General features: G+C 69.7%; 1 protein-coding gene across 1 annotated transcript in view; it reads right to left on the reverse strand.

Annotated features, from left to right (window-relative positions):
* TG (thyroglobulin) overlaps nt 1-20,017 on the reverse strand; it is a 188,198-nt gene that overhangs the window by 145,792 nt on the left and 22,389 nt on the right. Inside the window, exons 12-16 of the mRNA XM_048508584.1 lie at nt 18,184-18,321; nt 17,302-17,379; nt 16,871-16,995; nt 2,605-2,763; nt 984-1,140 (exon numbers count right to left, since the gene is read on the reverse strand). Coding sequence (XP_048364541.1) covers nt 984-1,140; nt 2,605-2,763; nt 16,871-16,995; nt 17,302-17,379; nt 18,184-18,321 — 657 coding nt within the window. The remainder of the gene's footprint in view (nt 1-983; nt 1,141-2,604; nt 2,764-16,870; nt 16,996-17,301; nt 17,380-18,183; nt 18,322-20,017) is intronic.

Raw genomic sequence — 20,017 nt, forward strand, 5'->3', positions numbered from 1 at the left:
AAGAAGAAGAAGAAGAAGAAGAAGAAGAAGAAGAAGAAGAAGAAGAGGAGGAGGAGGAGGAGGAGGAGGAGGAGGTGGAGGAGGAGGAGGAGGAGGAGTTGTTTGGATTTATATCCCCCTTTTCTCTCCTGTAGGAGACTCAAAGAGCTTACAATCTCCTTGCCCTTCCCCCCTCACAACAAACACCCTGTGAGGTGGGTGGGGCTGAGAGAACTCTGAAAAGCTGTGACTAGCCCAAGGTCACCCATCTGGCATGTGTGGGAGCGTACAGGTTAATCTGAATTCCCCAGATAAGCCTCCACAGCTCAGGCGGCAGAGCTGGGAATCAAACCCGGTTCCTCCAGATTAGATACATGAGCTCTTAACCGCCTACGCCACTGGTTTGAAGCAATTTCCCAAAACAGGGGTCTGCAACCTGCGGCTCTCCAGATGTTCATGGTGTCAAACTTGTGCTACTCCAGATGTTATGGACTACAATTCCCATCAGCCCCTGCCAGTATTGGTCATGGTGGCAGGGGCTGATGGGATTTGTAGTCTATGAACCTCTGGAGAGCCGCAGGTTGCAGACCCCTGCCCTAGAAGAAAAGAAGAAGTTCAGGGCACAGTACTCTAGGGCATAGGTGCTGGCAGGGGATGATGGGAACTGTAGTCCATACCATCTGGAGGGTTGTGAGTTCGAGACCTGTGCTCTAGGGAAAAAACAAGTTAGGGGAGCCACAAGGACTGACAACCCAGGTGGGTCCTCCATCCCAATAAAGTTTGGAGGTAGGTTTGCCTGTGGTTAGTCAAATAAGGAGGGCAGGGATATAGGGCAGTTCTGGGCCAAACTTCTCCAAACTCTACTCCAGTAGAAATCTTTTCATTGCTGATATACTATCCATGAATTTCCTGGCACGCAGTTAGCACACTGCCACCTGCAAAGGGTGGCACAGAGCAATAACGTCAGCAAAGGCAGACCGACCGAAAGAAACATCATCTCATACCAATGTTGTGTAAATCAGGGAGTGACGATGCCGGGACATCTTCCAGCAAAACTCTCCACGTGACGTTGACTCCCAAACGGTCCACGGACAAACACTCCACCCGCACGGCAGAATCACCACAAACGGGCACCGCAACCAGGTGTTCCGCGGTGTTGACCTGGAAAGACGAAGACAGAAAAGGGCAAGCTTTAGCACAAAACCTGCTATCGAGCAATAGACGCCGAGTGCGTTGAACGCACCAAGCGACCAGCAGGTATAGTGGTTAAGAGCAGTCAACTCCAATCTAGGCTCGTTTCTGCTCTCTTCCACATGAAGCCTGCTGGGTGACCTTGGGCCAGTCGTGCATTCATGCTAGGACGCCTCAATATTTTCCCATCAGCGGAAACCTCAGGAAGATACCTTCAGATCCCTAAACATCAGAGACTATGCCGTTGCTATGCTACTTCCAAGACTTGAGCACTCCAAGTTCCAGGCCACTCGCTTTCTGCTAAGTGACTGTAATCCATCGATCACCTTGGCAGTGGCTAAATTCTTGGAAAGCATTTTAAACACCCGTATTTAAATGTTTTAAAAGTTTTCTCTTTTAAATGGAAATAATTTATATGCCATTAAAGGTTAAAATGAAATGAAATGACCTTGGGCCAGTCCCAGTTCTCTCAGAACTCCCTCAGCCTCACCTACCACACAAGGTGTCTGTTGTGGGGAGGGGAGGGAAAGGGGATTGTAAGCCACCTTGAGTCTCCTTTTAAAACGGAGAGAAAAACAGGGTTTAGAAACTCTCTTCTTTTCCTAAGTTAAACTCTTGGTCTCCGTCTTGTCTTCTCTGGAGGGTGTCCAGGACTTGGGATTGAACCTTTGACACTCTGCACGTAAAGCACAAGCTCCACCATTGAGAGACAGTGTGGTGTAGTGGTTACGAGCAGGTGGATTCTAATCTGGAGAACCAGGTTTGATTCCCCACTCCTCCACCTGAGTGGCAGAGGCTTACCTGGTGAACCAGATGTGTTTCTTCACTCCTACATTCCTGATGGGAGACCTTGGGCTAGTCACAGTTCTCTCAGAACTCTCTCAACCTCACCTACCTCACAAGGTGTCTGTTGTGGGGAGAGGAAGGGAAAGGAGCTTGTCAGCCACCTTGAGTCTCCTTACAGGCGAAAAAGGTGAGGTATAAATCCAAACTCTTCTTCTTCTACTGTGAATCAGTGAAGTTAGCCGTATTTTCCCAGGTACACGTCTCATATTTATTATGCCAGACAAACTTTACAGTGGCTGGACTATTGGACTAGCATCTGGGAGACTTGGCTAGGGGAACTTTAGCCCCTCACACAATCTCAAGCCAACCTACCTGACAGGGTTGTTGTGAGGGTAAAACAACGGAGAACATTGGAAGCCACTTTGGGACTCCATTGGGGAAAAGGCAAGGCATAAATTAAGAGAAATAAATAAAATTTAAAAAACCCAAATACTGGAACAGCAAAAAAGCAATAAAGAAATAATCCACAATAGCAGCTATACTCTGTTTCACATAAAGATGACAGTTTGGCAGAAGGATGCCTGTATAGGCTTTGAGTTACAGGAGATTCCCAGGGATTAATAATCCACAGATTAACAGAAGCAATACCTGGATATGACAAAGCCCACGGGCCTTCATCTCATCCAGAATGAAGATCTGGAAGGCTTCCAGCAGCCCAGAGTAGTCAGGGCTGCAGGTCTTCTCAGGAGGAAGCAGGAGTTGAAAGTGACTTTGAGTTTGGACACTCTGGAACGGCTGGAGCTCTAATCACAGAACCGAACAAAAAGAGGGTGAAATGCCAGATTGCCCTTTCCCTCTACGAGGAAGTATTCCTTCCTTCCTTCCTCTCTCTCTCTCTCTCTCTTCCTTCCTCTCTTTCTCCCTTCCTTTTGCTCTGTCTTCCTTCCTTCCCTCTTCCTCCCATCCAGCCTCCCTCCATCCCTTTCTGTCTTCCCTCCTTTCTCCTTTCCTTTCTGTCTTCCTTCTTTCCTTCCTTTCTTCATAGACAAACCTCTCACTGATAAGTGTTAAAACTGCTTCTTTCACCAAGAAGTGAGATCAACCCAAGGTAGCACTCTCTTTTCCTCTCTACTGAATGTTGTCAAAAGGCTCATGCTACATCGCTACCATTTCCCAAAATCAGTGAGTATGGGGTCACCACCCCACAAAAAGGTAAACACCATAGGATTATAGATAAACTCTCTCATCTGCATTTAGGGAAAGGTTGTGGACCATGTGAAAGAGCTGTCTCCTAGGCCCCTTCCGCACACGCAAAATAATGCGTTTTCAAACCACTTTCACAACTGTTTGCAAGTGGATTTTGCCATTCCGCACAGCTTCAAAGAGCACTGAAAGCAGTTGGAAAGGGCATTATTCTGCATGTGCGGAATGAGCCTTTGAGAGGGGCAGGGAGCAGTTCATGATGGCAGCAGAGGGTAGGACTCACAATAATGGGTTTGAATTTTGAGAGAAAAGATGCTGGTTGAATGTCACAGGGGTAAAAATTACAGTTAGAGCAGTGCAGCAGTGGAACTGTGTAGTCAACCTTGGCTGTGATATTTATAAGACCCTTATTATTAAATGAAGGTTTGCGCAAATAAAGAGACAGAGGCAGTTGCTTACTGAAAAGAAAAGTTTACTAACTATAAAAGAAAGGGAAGGGTAAACTTGGATGTAAAATAAGAAAATACCTTTCTAACTGGCGAGCTCCATTAGCTAGCTTCTGCTTTGGCTATCACATGGCTAATAAGCTGCTAGAGAGCATGTGCAGAGAAAGAACAAAGAATATATACCGATATCCTACATGCGGACCCGCATGTATCTCATGTCCGGTCTCATTGACCAATAGGGGTCAATTACCTGGTCACTGACTTCTGACCTCACTAACTAATTAGCATGCACAGCATTAACTCCTTCATTACTAGATTGTGTGACTGGCACTTCCCAAATCCCATCAAATTGGCTGCCTAGGGAGGTGATGAGCTCCCGCCATGTAGCCAGTTCAAGCAATGATTGGATGAACATTTGTCAGGGATGCTCTAAGGACCAGGGGTGGCCAATATTGGCACTCCAGACGTTCATGGACTACAATTCTCATCAGACCCTGACAGCATGGCCAATTGGGTTGGCCACCCCTGCTTTCTCAGCTGATCCTGCATTGAGTAGGGCACAGGTGTCAAACTCGGGGCCCTCCAGTTGTTATGGACTACAGTTCCCATCATCCCCTGCCAGCATCATGCTGGCAGGGGGTGATGGGAACTGTAGTCCATAACATCTGGAGGGCCCCGAGTTTGACACCTATGGAGTAGGGAGTTGGACTAAATAGCCCATATGGCCCTTCCAACTCTATGATTCCTTGAGCAAGAGCCTGCTTCTATGGACATGGGAACAACGTTCCTGCACTGTCAGAACCCTAATTATGTGCCATGACATGCGGAAAAGTGGGAAGCACATACCAATGCATAATAGCAAGGTGCTTTGCCTTTTTTAAAAAAAATCCATACACAAAGAGGCACAATCTAGCGGCTAGCCAAAATTAAGCTCTTAAAGAGCTTAACCCAGTGGCTTTCAATGGGGGGGGGGGGGGGGAGAGATTTAAACACCTGCTTAATTTGAATGTGGAACTTTCCAGGGCTAAACAGATCTTAACTTTCTAGTGAAATTAATTTTCTACTCAAAGTAATTTTTAAAAAGAATACAATCAAGAAGTTAGTGGAGGACATGAAGAGGGAAACAGCCTCTGATACAGAGCTGAACTTTCTGGCAGTATTCATGATTAGGCCCAAGCCTGTTTCCATCATCCATATTGACAAGTTCACGGGAAGAACGAAAGGAAAATGATGCCCGCCAAGATTCAGAGGGGGAGGTTTTCCCCCGGTTGTTGTTGTGCCTTCAAAAATATTTTTCTTGAAAAGCCAGGAGACAGGTCGAGCAGGAAAGATGGCAATAAAGCTGAGAAGATGGCAATAAACCTCCTCCAGGAAAGCAAAATAATGCAGAAGTCACACAATGTAATGATTACGTGGCCAGACAATTCCTTCCGAGCTGGATCATCTGGAGCTCAGCTATTCAGCTCAAGAGTAAGTGCCCCTATCTAACCACGTCTACGTGGATTCAAATTCTACAGGGTACTAACTTCTAAGCTAGGCTGACCAGACGTCCCGCTTTTGGCGGGACAGTCCCGCTTTGAAACAACTTATCCCGTGTGCCATGGGTTTTTTCCAATGTCCCGGGTTTTGGATGGCTGCCGCACTGCCTTCTGGGGCGCAAGGCAGTGCGGCAGCCTCCCGCGCGGCCGCAGGAGTGCATGGCCTTCTGGGGCGCTGCAGTTTCCCGCCTTGTGACAGGGCAGGAAACGGCAGCGCCCCAGAAGGCAGTGCGCTCCTGCGGCTGAGCGCGCGGCGCCCAACCGCCTGTCCCGGTTTGCGAAGGTGACCATCTGGTCACCTTATTCTAAGCAAATGGTCCCTGATCTTTGTGTCCCCCACCTTAGACATCAGCCATGTAGTAAAAGTGGCCGATTGAAGAAGCTGGCTCGATTCAACTCTTGGGCCCCTTCCGCATGTACAGAATGATGCACTTTCAGTCCACTTCCACAATTGTTTACAAGTGGCTTTTGCTATTCCGCACAGCTACAAAGTGCACTGAAAATGGATTGAAAGTGCATTATTCTACATGTGCAGAAAAGGTCTTGGGTGGTTTTATGCATAAATTATCAGGCTATTTGATGTTGTTTTTATTGCTTGTCATATACTTAGGTTAACATGGATCATTTTATGGCTGTTGTTTTTATGATTTAGTCGAACTTGCTTTTACACTATGGCCCCTTCCGCACACGCAAAATAATGCATTTTCAAACCACTTTCACAACTGTTTGCAAGTGGATTTTGCCATTCCGCACAGCTTTAAAGAGCACTGAAAGCAGTTTGAAAGTGCATTATTCTGCATGTGCGGAATGAGCCTATGACTTGCTGCCAGCGGTTCGTTTCTGATCACACTCAGTTTTTGTATCGCTTTAAAATTGTTGTAACCCATCTTGAGACTCTGAGAGAAAGACTGAGTGTAACTGAAGTAAAGAAATAAATAGAACAGGAATACCCAGTGTGGCATTCGTGGGCACCATGGTACCTGCCAACTCCTTTCTTGGTGCCTATTCAAGAGGGTGTTTTTTGAGGGCAGGGATTTTGGTCATCAATGATTCAATTGGCTGTGCAGATTTTTTTTAAAAAAAATGTTCCTTTGGCTGCAGCCTCCACCACAATACAAAGATCGTCAATGTGTGACTGAAGGAAAGCTGCGACAGTCATTTTGTGGCTGGCTTAAGGTGACCAGATTGTCACCTTTTAAAACCTGGACCAGGGTGGGCGGGCGCACACGCATGCAGCTGCAGGAGCGCACTGCCTTTTGGGGCGCTCCCCGGTTTCCCGCCCTGTGACAGGGCGGGAAATGGGGTGGGGGGGGGGGGGGGGAAGTGGGGGGGGGAAGGGGGGGGGGAGGGGGTGGGGGGGGGGAGGGGTGGGGAGGGGGAGGGGTGGGGGGGGGGGGGGGTGGGCGGGGGGGGTGGGGGGGGGGGGGGGTGGGGGGGGGGGGGGGCGGGGGGGGGGGGGGCCGGGGGGGGGGGGGGGGGGTGTGGGGGGGGGGGGGTGGGGTTAAGGGGGGGGGGTGGGCGGGGGGGGGGGGGGCGGCGGGGGGTGTGGGGGGGGGGGGGGGGGGGGGGGTGGGGTGGGGGGGGGGGGGGGTGGGGGGGGGGGGGGGTGGGGGGGGGGGGGGGGGGGGGGGGGGGGGGGGGGGGGGGGGGGGGGGTGGGGGGGGGGGGGGGTGGGGGGGGGGGGGGGTGGGGGGGGGGGGGGGTGGGGGGGGGGGGGGGTGGGGGGGGGGGGGGGTGGGGGGGGGGGGGGGTGGGGGGGGGGGGGGGTGGGGGGGGGGGGGGGTGGGGGGGGGGGGGGGTGGGGGGGGGGGGGGGTGGGGGGGGGGGGGGGTGGGGGGGGGGGGGGGTGGGGGGGGGGGGGGGTGGGGGGGGGGGGGGGTGGGGGGGGGGGGGGGTGGGGGGGGGGGGGGGTGGGGGGGGGGGGGGGTGGGGGGGGGGGGGGGTGGGGGGGGGGGGGGGTGGGGGGGGGGGGGGGTGGGGGGGGGGGGGGGTGGGGGGGGGGGGGGGTGGGGGGGGGGGGGGGTGGGGGGGGGGGGGGGTGGGGGGGGGGGGGGGTGGGGGGGGGGGGGGGTGGGGGGGGGGGGGGGTGGGGGGGGGGGGGGGTGGGGGGGGGGGGGGGTGGGGGGGGGGGGGGGTGGGGGGGGGGGGGGGTGGGGGGGGGGGGGGGTGGGGGGGGGGGGGGGTGGGGGGGGGGGGGGGTGGGGGGGGGGGGGGGTGGGGGGGGGGGGGGGTGGGGGGGGGGGGGGGTGGGGGGGGGGGGGGGTGGGGGGGGGGGGGGGTGGGGGGGGGGGGGGGTGGGGGGGGGGGGGGGTGGGGGGGGGGGGGGGTGGGGGGGGGGGGGGGTGGGGGGGGGGGGGGGTGGGGGGGGGGGGGGGTGGGGGGGGGGGGGGGTGGGGGGGGGGGGGGGTGGGGGGGGGGGGGGGTGGGGGGGGGGGGGGGTGGGGGGGGGGGGGGGTGGGGGGGGGGGGGGGTGGGGGGGGGGGGGGGTGGGGGGGGGGGGGGGTGGGGGGGGGGGGGGGTGGGGGGGGGGGGGGGTGGGGGGGGGGGGGGGTGGGGGGGGGGGGGGGTGGGGGGGGGGGGGGGTGGGGGGGGGGGGGGGTGGGGGGGGGGGGGGGTGGGGGGGGGGGGGGGTGGGGGGGGGGGGGGGTGGGGGGGGGGGGGGGTGGGGGGGGGGGGGGGTGGGGGGGGGGGGGGGTGGGGGGGGGGGGGGGTGGGGGGGGGGGGGGGTGGGGGGGGGGGGGGGTGGGGGGGGGGGGGGGTGGGGGGGGGGGGGGGTGGGGGGGGGGGGGGGTGGGGGGGGGGGGGGGTGGGGGGGGGGGGGGGTGGGGGGGGGGGGGGGTGGGGGGGGGGGGGGGTGGGGGGGGGGGGGGGTGGGGGGGGGGGGGGGTGGGGGGGGGGGGGGGTGGGGGGGGGGGGGGGTGGGGGGGGGGGGGGGTGGGGGGGGGGGGGGGTGGGGGGGGGGGGGGGTGGGGGGGGGGGGGGGTGGGGGGGGGGGGGGGTGGGGGGGGGGGGGGGTGGGGGGGGGGGGGGGTGGGGGGGGGGGGGGGTGGGGGGGGGGGGGGGTGGGGGGGGGGGGGGGTGGGGGGGGGGGGGGGTGGGGGGGGGGGGGGGTGGGGGGGGGGGGGGGTGGGGGGGGGGGGGGGTGGGGGGGGGGGGGGGTGGGGGGGGGGGGGGGTGGGGGGGGGGGGGGGTGGGGGGGGGGGGGGGTGGGGGGGGGGGGGGGTGGGGGGGGGGGGGGGTGGGGGGGGGGGGGGGTGGGGGGGGGGGGGGGTGGGGGGGGGGGGGGGTGGGGGGGGGGGGGGGTGGGGGGGGGGGGGGGTGGGGGGGGGGGGGGGTGGGGGGGGGGGGGGGTGGGGGGGGGGGGGGGTGGGGGGGGGGGGGGGTGGGGGGGGGGGGGGGTGGGGGGGGGGGGGGGTGGGGGGGGGGGGGGGTGGGGGGGGGGGGGGGTGGGGGGGGGGGGGGGTGGGGGGGGGGGGGGGTGGGGGGGGGGGGGGGTGGGGGGGGGGGGGGGTGGGGGGGGGGGGGGGTGGGGGGGGGGGGGGGTGGGGGGGGGGGGGGGTGGGGGGGGGGGGGGGTGGGGGGGGGGGGGGGTGGGGGGGGGGGGGGGTGGGGGGGGGGGGGGGTGGGGGGGGGGGGGGGTGGGGGGGGGGGGGGGTGGGGGGGGGGGGGGGTGGGGGGGGGGGGGGGTGGGGGGGGGGGGGGGTGGGGGGGGGGGGGGGTGGGGGGGGGGGGGGGTGGGGGGGGGGGGGGGTGGGGGGGGGGGGGGGTGGGGGGGGGGGGGGGTGGGGGGGGGGGGGGGTGGGGGGGGGGGGGGGTGGGGGGGGGGGGGGGTGGGGGGGGGGGGGGGTGGGGGGGGGGGGGGGTGGGGGGGGGGGGGGGTGGGGGGGGGGGGGGGTGGGGGGGGGGGGGGGTGGGGGGGGGGGGGGGTGGGGGGGGGGGGGGGTGGGGGGGGGGGGGGGTGGGGGGGGGGGGGGGTGGGGGGGGGGGGGGGTGGGGGGGGGGGGGGGTGGGGGGGGGGGGGGGTGGGGGGGGGGGGGGGTGGGGGGGGGGGGGGGTGGGGGGGGGGGGGGGTGGGGGGGGGGGGGGGTGGGGGGGGGGGGGGGTGGGGGGGGGGGGGGGTGGGGGGGGGGGGGGGTGGGGGGGGGGGGGGGTGGGGGGGGGGGGGGGTGGGGGGGGGGGGGGGTGGGGGGGGGGGGGGGTGGGGGGGGGGGGGGGTGGGGGGGGGGGGGGGTGGGGGGGGGGGGGGGTGGGGGGGGGGGGGGGTGGGGGGGGGGGGGGGTGGGGGGGGGGGGGGGTGGGGGGGGGGGGGGGTGGGGGGGGGGGGGGGTGGGGGGGGGGGGGGGTGGGGGGGGGGGGGGGTGGGGGGGGGGGGGGGTGGGGGGGGGGGGGGGTGGGGGGGGGGGGGGGTGGGGGGGGGGGGGGGTGGGGGGGGGGGGGGGTGGGGGGGGGGGGGGGTGGGGGGGGGGGGGGGTGGGGGGGGGGGGGGGTGGGGGGGGGGGGGGGTGGGGGGGGGGGGGGGTGGGGGGGGGGGGGGGTGGGGGGGGGGGGGGGTGGGGGGGGGGGGGGGTGGGGGGGGGGGGGGGTGGGGGGGGGGGGGGGTGGGGGGGGGGGGGGGTGGGGGGGGGGGGGGGTGGGGGGGGGGGGGGGTGGGGGGGGGGGGGGGTGGGGGGGGGGGGGGGTGGGGGGGGGGGGGGGTGGGGGGGGGGGGGGGTGGGGGGGGGGGGGGGTGGGGGGGGGGGGGGGTGGGGGGGGGGGGGGGTGGGGGGGGGGGGGGGTGGGGGGGGGGGGGGGTGGGGGGGGGGGGGGGTGGGGGGGGGGGGGGGTGGGGGGGGGGGGGGGTGGGGGGGGGGGGGGGTGGGGGGGGGGGGGGGTGGGGGGGGGGGGGGGTGGGGGGGGGGGGGGGTGGGGGGGGGGGGGGGTGGGGGGGGGGGGGGGTGGGGGGGGGGGGGGGTGGGGGGGGGGGGGGGTGGGGGGGGGGGGGGGTGGGGGGGGGGGGGGGTGGGGGGGGGGGGGGGTGGGGGGGGGGGGGGGTGGGGGGGGGGGGGGGTGGGGGGGGGGGGGGGTGGGGGGGGGGGGGGGTGGGGGGGGGGGGGGGTGGGGGGGGGGGGGGGTGGGGGGGGGGGGGGGTGGGGGGGGGGGGGGGTGGGGGGGGGGGGGGGTGGGGGGGGGGGGGGGTGGGGGGGGGGGGGGGTGGGGGGGGGGGGGGGTGGGGGGGGGGGGGGGTGGGGGGGGGGGGGGGTGGGGGGGGGGGGGGGTGGGGGGGGGGGGGGGTGGGGGGGGGGGGGGGTGGGGGGGGGGGGGGGTGGGGGGGGGGGGGGGTGGGGGGGGGGGGGGGTGGGGGGGGGGGGGGGTGGGGGGGGGGGGGGGTGGGGGGGGGGGGGGGTGGGGGGGGGGGGGGGTGGGGGGGGGGGGGGGTGGGGGGGGGGGGGGGTGGGGGGGGGGGGGGGTGGGGGGGGGGGGGGGTGGGGGGGGGGGGGGGTGGGGGGGGGGGGGGGTGGGGGGGGGGGGGGGTGGGGGGGGGGGGGGGTGGGGGGGGGGGGGGGTGGGGGGGGGGGGGGGTGGGGGGGGGGGGGGGTGGGGGGGGGGGGGGGTGGGGGGGGGGGGGGGTGGGGGGGGGGGGGGGTGGGGGGGGGGGGGGGTGGGGGGGGGGGGGGGTGGGGGGGGGGGGGGGTGGGGGGGGGGGGGGGTGGGGGGGGGGGGGGGTGGGGGGGGGGGGGGGTGGGGGGGGGGGGGGGTGGGGGGGGGGGGGGGTGGGGGGGGGGGGGGGTGGGGGGGGGGGGGGGTGGGGGGGGGGGGGGGTGGGGGGGGGGGGGGGTGGGGGGGGGGGGGGGTGGGGGGGGGGGGGGGTGGGGGGGGGGGGGGGTGGGGGGGGGGGGGGGTGGGGGGGGGGGGGGGTGGGGGGGGGGGGGGGTGGGGGGGGGGGGGGGTGGGGGGGGGGGGGGGTGGGGGGGGGGGGGGGTGGGGGGGGGGGGGGGTGGGGGGGGGGGGGGGTGGGGGGGGGGGGGGGTGGGGGGGGGGGGGGGTGGGGGGGGGGGGGGGTGGGGGGGGGGGGGGGTGGGGGGGGGGGGGGGTGGGGGGGGGGGGGGGTGGGGGGGGGGGGGGGTGGGGGGGGGGGGGGGTGGGGGGGGGGGGGGGTGGGGGGGGGGGGGGGTGGGGGGGGGGGGGGGTGGGGGGGGGGGGGGGTGGGGGGGGGGGGGGGTGGGGGGGGGGGGGGGTGGGGGGGGGGGGGGGTGGGGGGGGGGGGGGGTGGGGGGGGGGGGGGGTGGGGGGGGGGGGGGGTGGGGGGGGGGGGGGGTGGGGGGGGGGGGGGGTGGGGGGGGGGGGGGGTGGGGGGGGGGGGGGGTGGGGGGGGGGGGGGGTGGGGGGGGGGGGGGGTGGGGGGGGGGGGGGGTGGGGGGGGGGGGGGGTGGGGGGGGGGGGGGGTGGGGGGGGGGGGGGGTGGGGGGGGGGGGGGGTGGGGGGGGGGGGGGGTGGGGGGGGGGGGGGGTGGGGGGGGGGGGGGGTGGGGGGGGGGGGGGGTGGGGGGGGGGGGGGGTGGGGGGGGGGGGGGGTGGGGGGGGGGGGGGGTGGGGGGGGGGGGGGGTGGGGGGGGGGGGGGGTGGGGGGGGGGGGGGGTGGGGGGGGGGGGGGGTGGGGGGGGGGGGGGGTGGGGGGGGGGGGGGGTGGGGGGGGGGGGGGGTGGGGGGGGGGGGGGGTGGGGGGGGGGGGGGGTGGGGGGGGGGGGGGGTGGGGGGGGGGGGGGGTGGGGGGGGGGGGGGGTGGGGGGGGGGGGGGGTGGGGGGGGGGGGGGGTGGGGGGGGGGGGGGGTGGGGGGGGGGGGGGGTGGGGGGGGGGGGGGGTGGGGGGGGGGGGGGGTGGGGGGGGGGGGGGGTGGGGGGGGGGGGGGGTGGGGGGGGGGGGGGGTGGGGGGGGGGGGGGGTGGGGGGGGGGGGGGGTGGGGGGGGGGGGGGGTGGGGGGGGGGGGGGGTGGGGGGGGGGGGGGGTGGGGGGGGGGGGGGGTGGGGGGGGGGGGGGGTGGGGGGGGGGGGGGGTGGGGGGGGGGGGGGGTGGGGGGGGGGGGGGGTGGGGGGGGGGGGGGGTGGGGGGGGGGGGGGGTGGGGGGGGGGGGGGGTGGGGGGGGGGGGGGGTGGGGGGGGGGGGGGGTGGGGGGGGGGGGGGGTGGGGGGGGGGGGGGGTGGGGGGGGGGGGGGGTGGGGGGGGGGGGGGGTGGGGGGGGGGGGGGGTGGGGGGGGGGGGGGGTGGGGGGGGGGGGGGGTGGGGGGGGGGGGGGGTGGGGGGGGGGGGGGGTGGGGGGGGGGGGGGGTGGGGGGGGGGGGGGGTGGGGGGGGGGGGGGGTGGGGGGGGGGGGGGGTGGGGGGGGGGGGGGGTGGGGGGGGGGGGGGGTGGGGGGGGGGGGGGGTGGGGGGGGGGGGGGGTGGGGGGGGGGGGGGGTGGGGGGGGGGGGGGGTGGGGGGGGGGGGGGGTGGGGGGGGGGGGGGGTGGGGGGGGGGGGGGGTGGGGGGGGGGGGGGGTGGGGGGGGGGGGGGGTGGGGGGGGGGGGGGGTGGGGGGGGGGGGGGGTGGGGGGGGGGGGGGGTGGGGGGGGGGGGGGGTGGGGGGGGGGGGGGGTGGGGGGGGGGGGGGGTGGGGGGGGGGGGGGGTGGGGGGGGGGGGGGGTGGGGGGGGGGGGGGGTGGGGGGGGGGGGGGGTGGGGGGGGGGGGGGGTGGGGGGGGGGGGGGGTGGGGGGGGGGGGGGGTGGGGGGGGGGGGGGGTGGGGGGGGGGGGGGGTGGGGGGGGGGGGGGGTGGGGGGGGGGGGGGGTGGGGGGGGGGGGGGGTGGGGGGGGGGGGGGGTGGGGGGGGGGGGGGGTGGGGGGGGGGGGGGGTGGGGGGGGGGGGGGGTGGGGGGGGGGGGGGGTGGGGGGGGGGGGGGGTGGGGGGGGGGGGGGGTGGGGGGGGGGGGGGGTGGGGGGGGGGGGGGGTGGGGGGGGGGGGGGGTGGGGGGGGGGGGGGGTGGGGGGGGGGGGGGGTGGGGGGGGGGGGGGGTGGGGGGGGGGGGGGGTGGGGGGGGGGGGGGGTGGGGGGGGGGGGGGGTGGGGGGGGGGGGGGGTGGGGGGGGGGGGGGGTGGGGGGGGGGGGGGGTGGGGGGGGGGGGGGGTGGGGGGGGGGGGGGGTGGGGGGGGGGGGGGGTGGGGGGGGGGGGGGGTGGGGGGGGGGGGGGGTGGGGGGGGGGGGGGGTGGGGGGGGGGGGGGGTGGGGGGGGGGGGGGGTGGGGGGGGGGGGGGGTGGGGGGGGGGGGGGGTGGGGGGGGGGGGGGGTGGGGGGGGGGGGGGGTGGGGGGGGGGGGGGGTGGGGGGGGGGGGGGGTGGGGGGGGGGGGGGGTGGGGGGGGGGGGGGGTGGGGGGGGGGGGGGGTGGGGGGGGGGGGGGGTGGGGGGGGGGGGGGGTGGGGGGGGGGGGGGGTGGGGGGGGGGGGGGGTGGGGGGGGGGGGGGGTGGGGGGGGGGGGGGGTGGGGGGGGGGGGGGGTGGGGGGGGGGGGGGGTGGGGGGGGGGGGGGGTGGGGGGGGGGGGGGGTGGGGGGGGGGGGGGGTGGGGGGGGGGGGGGGTGGGGGGGGGGGGGGGTGGGGGGGGGGGGGGGTGGGGGGGGGGGGGGGTGGGGGGGGGGGGGGGTGGGGGGGGGGGGGGGTGGGGGGGGGGGGGGGTGGGGGGGGGGGGGGGTGGGGGGGGGGGGGGGTGGGGGGGGGGGGGGGTGGGGGGGGGGGGGGGTGGGGGGGGGGGGGGGTGGGGGGGGGGGGGGGTGGGGGGGGGGGGGGGTGGGGGGGGGGGGGGGTGGGGGGGGGGGGGGGTGGGGGGGGGGGGGGGTGGGGGGGGGGGGGGGTGGGGGGGGGGGGGGGTGGGGGGGGGGGGGGGTGGGGGGGGGGGGGGGTGGGGGGGGGGGGGGGTGGGGGGGGGGGGGGGTGGGGGGGGGGGGGGGTGGGGGGGGGGGGGGGTGGGGGGGGGGGGGGGTGGGGGGGGGGGGGGGTGGGGGGGGGGGGGGGTGGGGGGGGGGGGGGGTGGGGGGGGGGGGGGGTGGGGGGGGGGGGGGGTGGGGGGGGGGGGGGGTGGGGGGGGGGGGGGGTGGGGGGGGGGGGGGGTGGGGGGGGGGGGGGGTGGGGGGGGGGGGGGGTGGGGGGGGGGGGGGGTGGGGGGGGGGGGGGGTGGGGGGGGGGGGGGGTGGGGGGGGGGGGGGGTGGGGGGGGGGGGGGGTGGGGGGGGGGGGGGGTGGGGGGGGGGGGGGGTGGGGGGGGGGGGGGGTGGGGGGGGGGGGGGGTGGGGGGGGGGGGGGGTGGGGGGGGGGGGGGGTGGGGGGGGGGGGGGGTGGGGGGGGGGGGGGGTGGGGGGGGGGGGGGGTGGGGGGGGGGGGGGGTGGGGGGGGGGGGGGGTGGGGGGGGGGGGGGGTGGGGGGGGGGGGGGGTGGGGGGGGGGGGGGGTGGGGGGGGGGGGGGGTGGGGGGGGGGGGGGGTGGGGGGGGGGGGGGGTGGGGGGGGGGGGGGGTGGGGGGGGGGGGGGGTGGGGGGGGGGGGGGGTGGGGGGGGGGGGGGGTGGGGGGGGGGGGGGGTGGGGGGGGGGGGGGGTGGGGGGGGGGGGGGGTGGGGGGGGGGGGGGGTGGGGGGGGGGGGGGGTGGGGGGGGGGGGGGGTGGGGGGGGGGGGGGGTGGGGGGGGGGGGGGGTGGGGGGGGGGGGGGGTGGGGGGGGGGGGGGGTGGGGGGGGGGGGGGGTGGGGGGGGGGGGGGGTGGGGGGGGGGGGGGGTGGGGGGGGGGGGGGGTGGGGGGGGGGGGGGGTGGGGGGGGGGGGGGGTGGGGGGGGGGGGGGGTGGGGGGGGGGGGGGGTGGGGGGGGGGGGGGGTGGGGGGGGGGGGGGGTGGGGGGGGGGGGGGGTGGGGGGGGGGGGGGGTGGGGGGGGGGGGGGGTGGGGGGGGGGGGGGGTGGGGGGGGGGGGGGGTGGGGGGGGGGGGGGGTGGGGGGGGGGGGGGGTGGGGGGGGGGGGGGGTGGGGGGGGGGGGGGGTGGGGGGGGGGGGGGGTGGGGGGGGGGGGGGGTGGGGGGGGGGGGGGGTGGGGGGGGGGGGGGGTGGGGGGGGGGGGGGGTGGGGGGGGGGGGGGGTGGGGGGGGGGGGGGGTGGGGGGGGGGGGGGGTGGGGGGGGGGGGGGGTGGGGGGGGGGGGGGGTGGGGGGGGGGGGGGGTGGGGGGGGGGGGGGGTGGGGGGGGGGGGGGGTGGGGGGGGGGGGGGGTGGGGGGGGGGGGGGGTGGGGGGGGGGGGGGGTGGGGGGGGGGGGGGGTGGGGGGGGGGGGGGGTGGGGGGGGGGGGGGGTGGGGGGGGGGGGGGGTGGGGGGGGGGGGGGGTGGGGGGGGGGGGGGGTGGGGGGGGGGGGGGGTGGGGGGGGGGGGGGGTGGGGGGGGGGGGGGGTGGGGGGGGGGGGGGGTGGGGGGGGGGGGGGGTGGGGGGGGGGGGGGGTGGGGGGGGGGGGGGGTGGGGGGGGGGGGGGGTGGGGGGGGGGGGGGGTGGGGGGGGGGGGGGGTGGGGGGGGGGGGGGGTGGGGGGGGGGGGGGGTGGGGGGGGGGGGGGGTGGGGGGGGGGGGGGGTGGGGGGGGGGGGGGGTGGGGGGGGGGGGGGGTGGGGGGGGGGGGGGGTGGGGGGGGGGGGGGGTGGGGGGGGGGGGGGGTGGGGGGGGGGGGGGGTGGGGGGGGGGGGGGGTGGGGGGGGGGGGGGGTGGGGGGGGGGGGGGGTGGGGGGGGGGGGGGGTGGGGGGGGGGGGGGGTGGGGGGGGGGGGGGGTGGGGGGGGGGGGGGGTGGGGGGGGGGGGGGGTGGGGGGGGGGGGGGGTGGGGGGGGGGGGGGGTGGGGGGGGGGGGGGGTGGGGGGGGGGGGGGGTGGGGGGGGGGGGGGGTGGGGGGGGGGGGGGGTGGGGGGGGGGGGGGGTGGGGGGGGGGGGGGGTGGGGGGGGGGGGGGGTGGGGGGGGGGGGGGGTGGGGGGGGGGGGGGGTGGGGGGGGGGGGGGGTGGGGGGGGGGGGGGGTGGGGGGGGGGGGGGGTGGGGGGGGGGGGGGGTGGGGGGGGGGGGGGGTGGGGGGGGGGGGGGGTGGGGGGGGGGGGGGGTGGGGGGGGGGGGGGGTGGGGGGGGGGGGGGGTGGGGGGGGGGGGGGGTGGGGGGGGGGGGGGGTGGGGGGGGGGGGGGGTGGGGGGGGGGGGGGGTGGGGGGGGGGGGGGGTGGGGGGGGGGGGGGGTGGGGGGGGGGGGGGGTGGGGGGGGGGGGGGGTGGGGGGGGGGGGGGGTGGGGGGGGGGAAGTCTGCCACTATCATACAGAGAGAAGGATCAGGGTTGTCCAACAAGTAGTGTAATCTAATTAAATCGGGGAGATGGGGTAAATGTAAAGGAGTAAGATTCACATACTTGGATCTGATTTCCTTGAATCTGAGACAGTGTAGTAATTGGTGGGCCAGAGATTCAACTGAGCCATCGTTACATGGGCACAATCTTTTAGCCTTTTCTTGCTTATTAAATCTGCCATGCAACAAGGCAGAAGGCATAACATTAAACCTGGCGAGCATTATGTCTCTCCTTTGAACGGGGTTTATTAAGCAATACAGGTAGTGTGCCAAGTGGCCCCGTTCAAATGGGAGAGAAAAATACAGGGGGGAGAGAAAAATACAGGGGGGGAAATCTGGAGTCTAGGTTAGAATTTTAAAAAATCATTAAAATATGTTTCAATGCAAAACAACTTGCCTCTAAACAGGATGGTGTAAACCGGTCTGCTGAAGTCACGTCACGTTTCGAACCATTCTGCCTCCAGCTGGAAATCAACGCGTTTGTTCGGGAGCGTTGACACTGTGTCTGACCTGCATTAAAACACCCACCTTCAGTACAGTGCATGATGGCCCTTTCCACACAACACAAATAGAACGTTTCCAGGCAGGAATAAAACATTTCCTCCACGGAGCTCCGCATGATTTTTAGCCCACAATGTTTTATTTCCAGTCTGAAAACGTTGTATTTGCATGCTGTTCCCAAGCAATTCTTTTACAAAAACATTTTGCAAGTGTTTTCACTTGCTGTTCTATTAGTAAACTTCACAAGGTTTCAAAGTTGCACCGTTCGTCTAATCCAGCTCTGCTGCAAAGCTTGAAGGGGAAAAGAAAACTTACACTTGGGCAGGCGAGACGAGCGTGTCACTAGAGAATCCGACACGTAACGTCCTCTCTCATCCACACACCAGCAGTGACCTAAGAGGCAAGCAAAAGCCACAGTGAATATTTGAAAAGAGATAAGAACATAAGAACAAGCCAGCTGGATCAGACCAGAGTCCATCTAGTCTCTGCTACTCGCAGTGGCCCACCAGGTACCTTGCTGGCTTCCTGCTTTTGATGTACTTGAAGAACTGTTTGTTGCTGGTCTTGATGTTCGCAGCCATGCATTCCTCATAATCCTTTTTTGCCTCCCTTACAGCTAACTTGCTTCTCTTTTGCCACCATTTGTGTTCTCTCTCATATTCTTCATCAGTCAAACTGGACTTCCATTTTCTAAAAGACATTTTCTTTTTTCTGATAATTTCCTCAACCTCTCTTGTTAACCATGGTGGCTTTCTTTTGGACTGGGTGCTGCCTTTCCTAACCTGTGGAACACATTCCAGCTGAGCTTTTATTACTGTGTTTTTAAATAACCTCCAAGCATCCTGGACAGTTTTGACTCTCTTGATTTTCCCTTTCAGCTTCCTGCGCACTATCCCCCTCATACTTTACAGCCAGATATTCCTTACGATGTATGTTTTCAAATAAGGAAGTATTACAATGACTGTCACCTCCAATGGAAGCAAATTCTGACAAAATATGCGCTTTCCCCCTAAATGTTAACAGGTAGGTGCACAGAGGATCACACAGTTTTGTTCATGTTGGAGTGAGCAACACAGCATGGCTGGATAGTGGCAGTGGAGAATGGGCACTATATCACTCTAAGGCCCTTTCTGCACATGCAGAATATTTCACTTTCAATGCATTTTGCAGCTGAACATATCACCAGGCAGGACTCACCTGAGCTGTGGTAGCACTGAACAGGTTCCCAGTTCCCCAGTCCATCACACTGTGGGATGTAAGGCTGAAATCCCAAATGCATGGCCTCTCCTGCAGAACCACGTGTGGCAAAGAGGTGGCGCCGATAGAAACGCAAAGCTGGAAAGAAAAGGGGGGAAAGAGCAAACACGATTAAAAATCAAACGCAATTGGATCAGAAGACTACTTTCCCACAAACATCATAAGAACATAAGAACTAGCCTGCGGGATCAGACCAGAGTCCATCTAGTCCAGCACTCTGCTACTCGCAGTGGCCCACCAGGTGCCTTTGGGAGCTCACATGCAGGAGGTGAAAGCAATGGCCTTCTGCTGCTGCTGCTGCTCCTGAGCACCTGGTCTGCTAAAGCATTTGCAATCTCAGATCAAGGAGGATCAAGATTGGTAGCCATAAATCGACTTCTCCATAAATCTGTCCAAGCCCCTTTTAAAGCTATCCAGATTAGTGGCCATCACCACCTCCTGTGGCAGCATATTCCAAACACCAATCACACGTTGCGTGAAGAAGTGTTTCCTTTTATTGGTCCTAATTCTTCCCCCCAGCATTTTCAATGTATGCCCCCTGGTTCTAGTATTGTGAGAAAGAGAGAAAAATTTCTCTCAACATTTTCTACCCCAAGTATAATTGTATAGACTTCAATCATATCCCCCCTCAGACGTCTCCTCTCCAAATGAAAGAGTCCCAAACGCTCCTCATAAGGAAGGTGCTCCAATCCTTCAATCATCCTCATTGCCCTTCTCTGCACTTTTTCTATCTCCTCAATATCCTTTTTGAGATGTGGCGACCAGACATCATGCATGTCGGTGAATAATTTATAAGCTATTACACTGGGAGCCCTGTTTTATTTCAATGGTTCCAGAGACAAGATGCGGGCAAAACATTGCGAGTTAAACCAGCTGTCAGGCCCTGGTTCTGTTACCAATAATAAGCTCAGCGATTTCAATCAGAAGCGTTTATTGACAGACGACAGCATGGCCATATAACTGGGATCTGGCTTTCTACAATCACAATATATGCCCCAATTTTGCCTCTCCTCCTTTCCCCCTTCGGGGCACCAAAGTCGATGGGAACGTACCAGCCATTACTCCTCAAAGTCAGAGGTGCAGATAGAGAGCCAGCTAAATCACTACTTCACACAGGCACAGAAACAGCGAGAAAAATGAAAGAAAAACAACCACACAGTATGCAGACGTTCTCCAGCCCCAGCTCCTGACAACCCCACAGACCAGAATACCCACAACAACCAGTGGATTCCAGCCGTGAAAGCCTTCGACAATATATAATACCAGTAGACCTATGAATAACTTTCTGACAGTGGAAAAAGATCACCTGAAATGGATTCCCCAAATCCTGAAATGTTACCTAGACTCTTAAAATGTCAGTATAACAGTAATCGTGAAATCCTTTAATAACATTCAAATAAATTTTGAGTGTATACAATTAGTGCCCAGAGGTCTCTCTCTCTGAATAGACTCCCAAGAAGATAAAGCCCCAAAGAACAGTAGGAAAACCAAACCCACTCTTTCCAAAACCCTGAAGGTGTCTGAGATGTCCACCAAATGACCAACGTTTGTTTTCAGTCTTTTCCTCTCTCCAAGTGGGAAGGAGAAGAAGAGTCTGGATTTACCGTGTTTCCCCGAATATAAGACAGTGTCTTATATTAATTTTTGCTCCCAAAGATGCGCTATGTCTTATTTTCAGGGGATGTCTTATTTTTCTGTGTTCTGTTCGTCGGGCATGCTTCCAAACAAAAACTTTGCTATGTCTTACTTTCGGGGGATGCCTTATATTTCGCAC

This window comes from Sphaerodactylus townsendi, linkage group LG09 (assembly GCF_021028975.2).
Source record: "Sphaerodactylus townsendi isolate TG3544 linkage group LG09, MPM_Stown_v2.3, whole genome shotgun sequence".
Taxonomy (NCBI): Eukaryota; Metazoa; Chordata; class Lepidosauria; order Squamata; family Sphaerodactylidae; genus Sphaerodactylus; species Sphaerodactylus townsendi.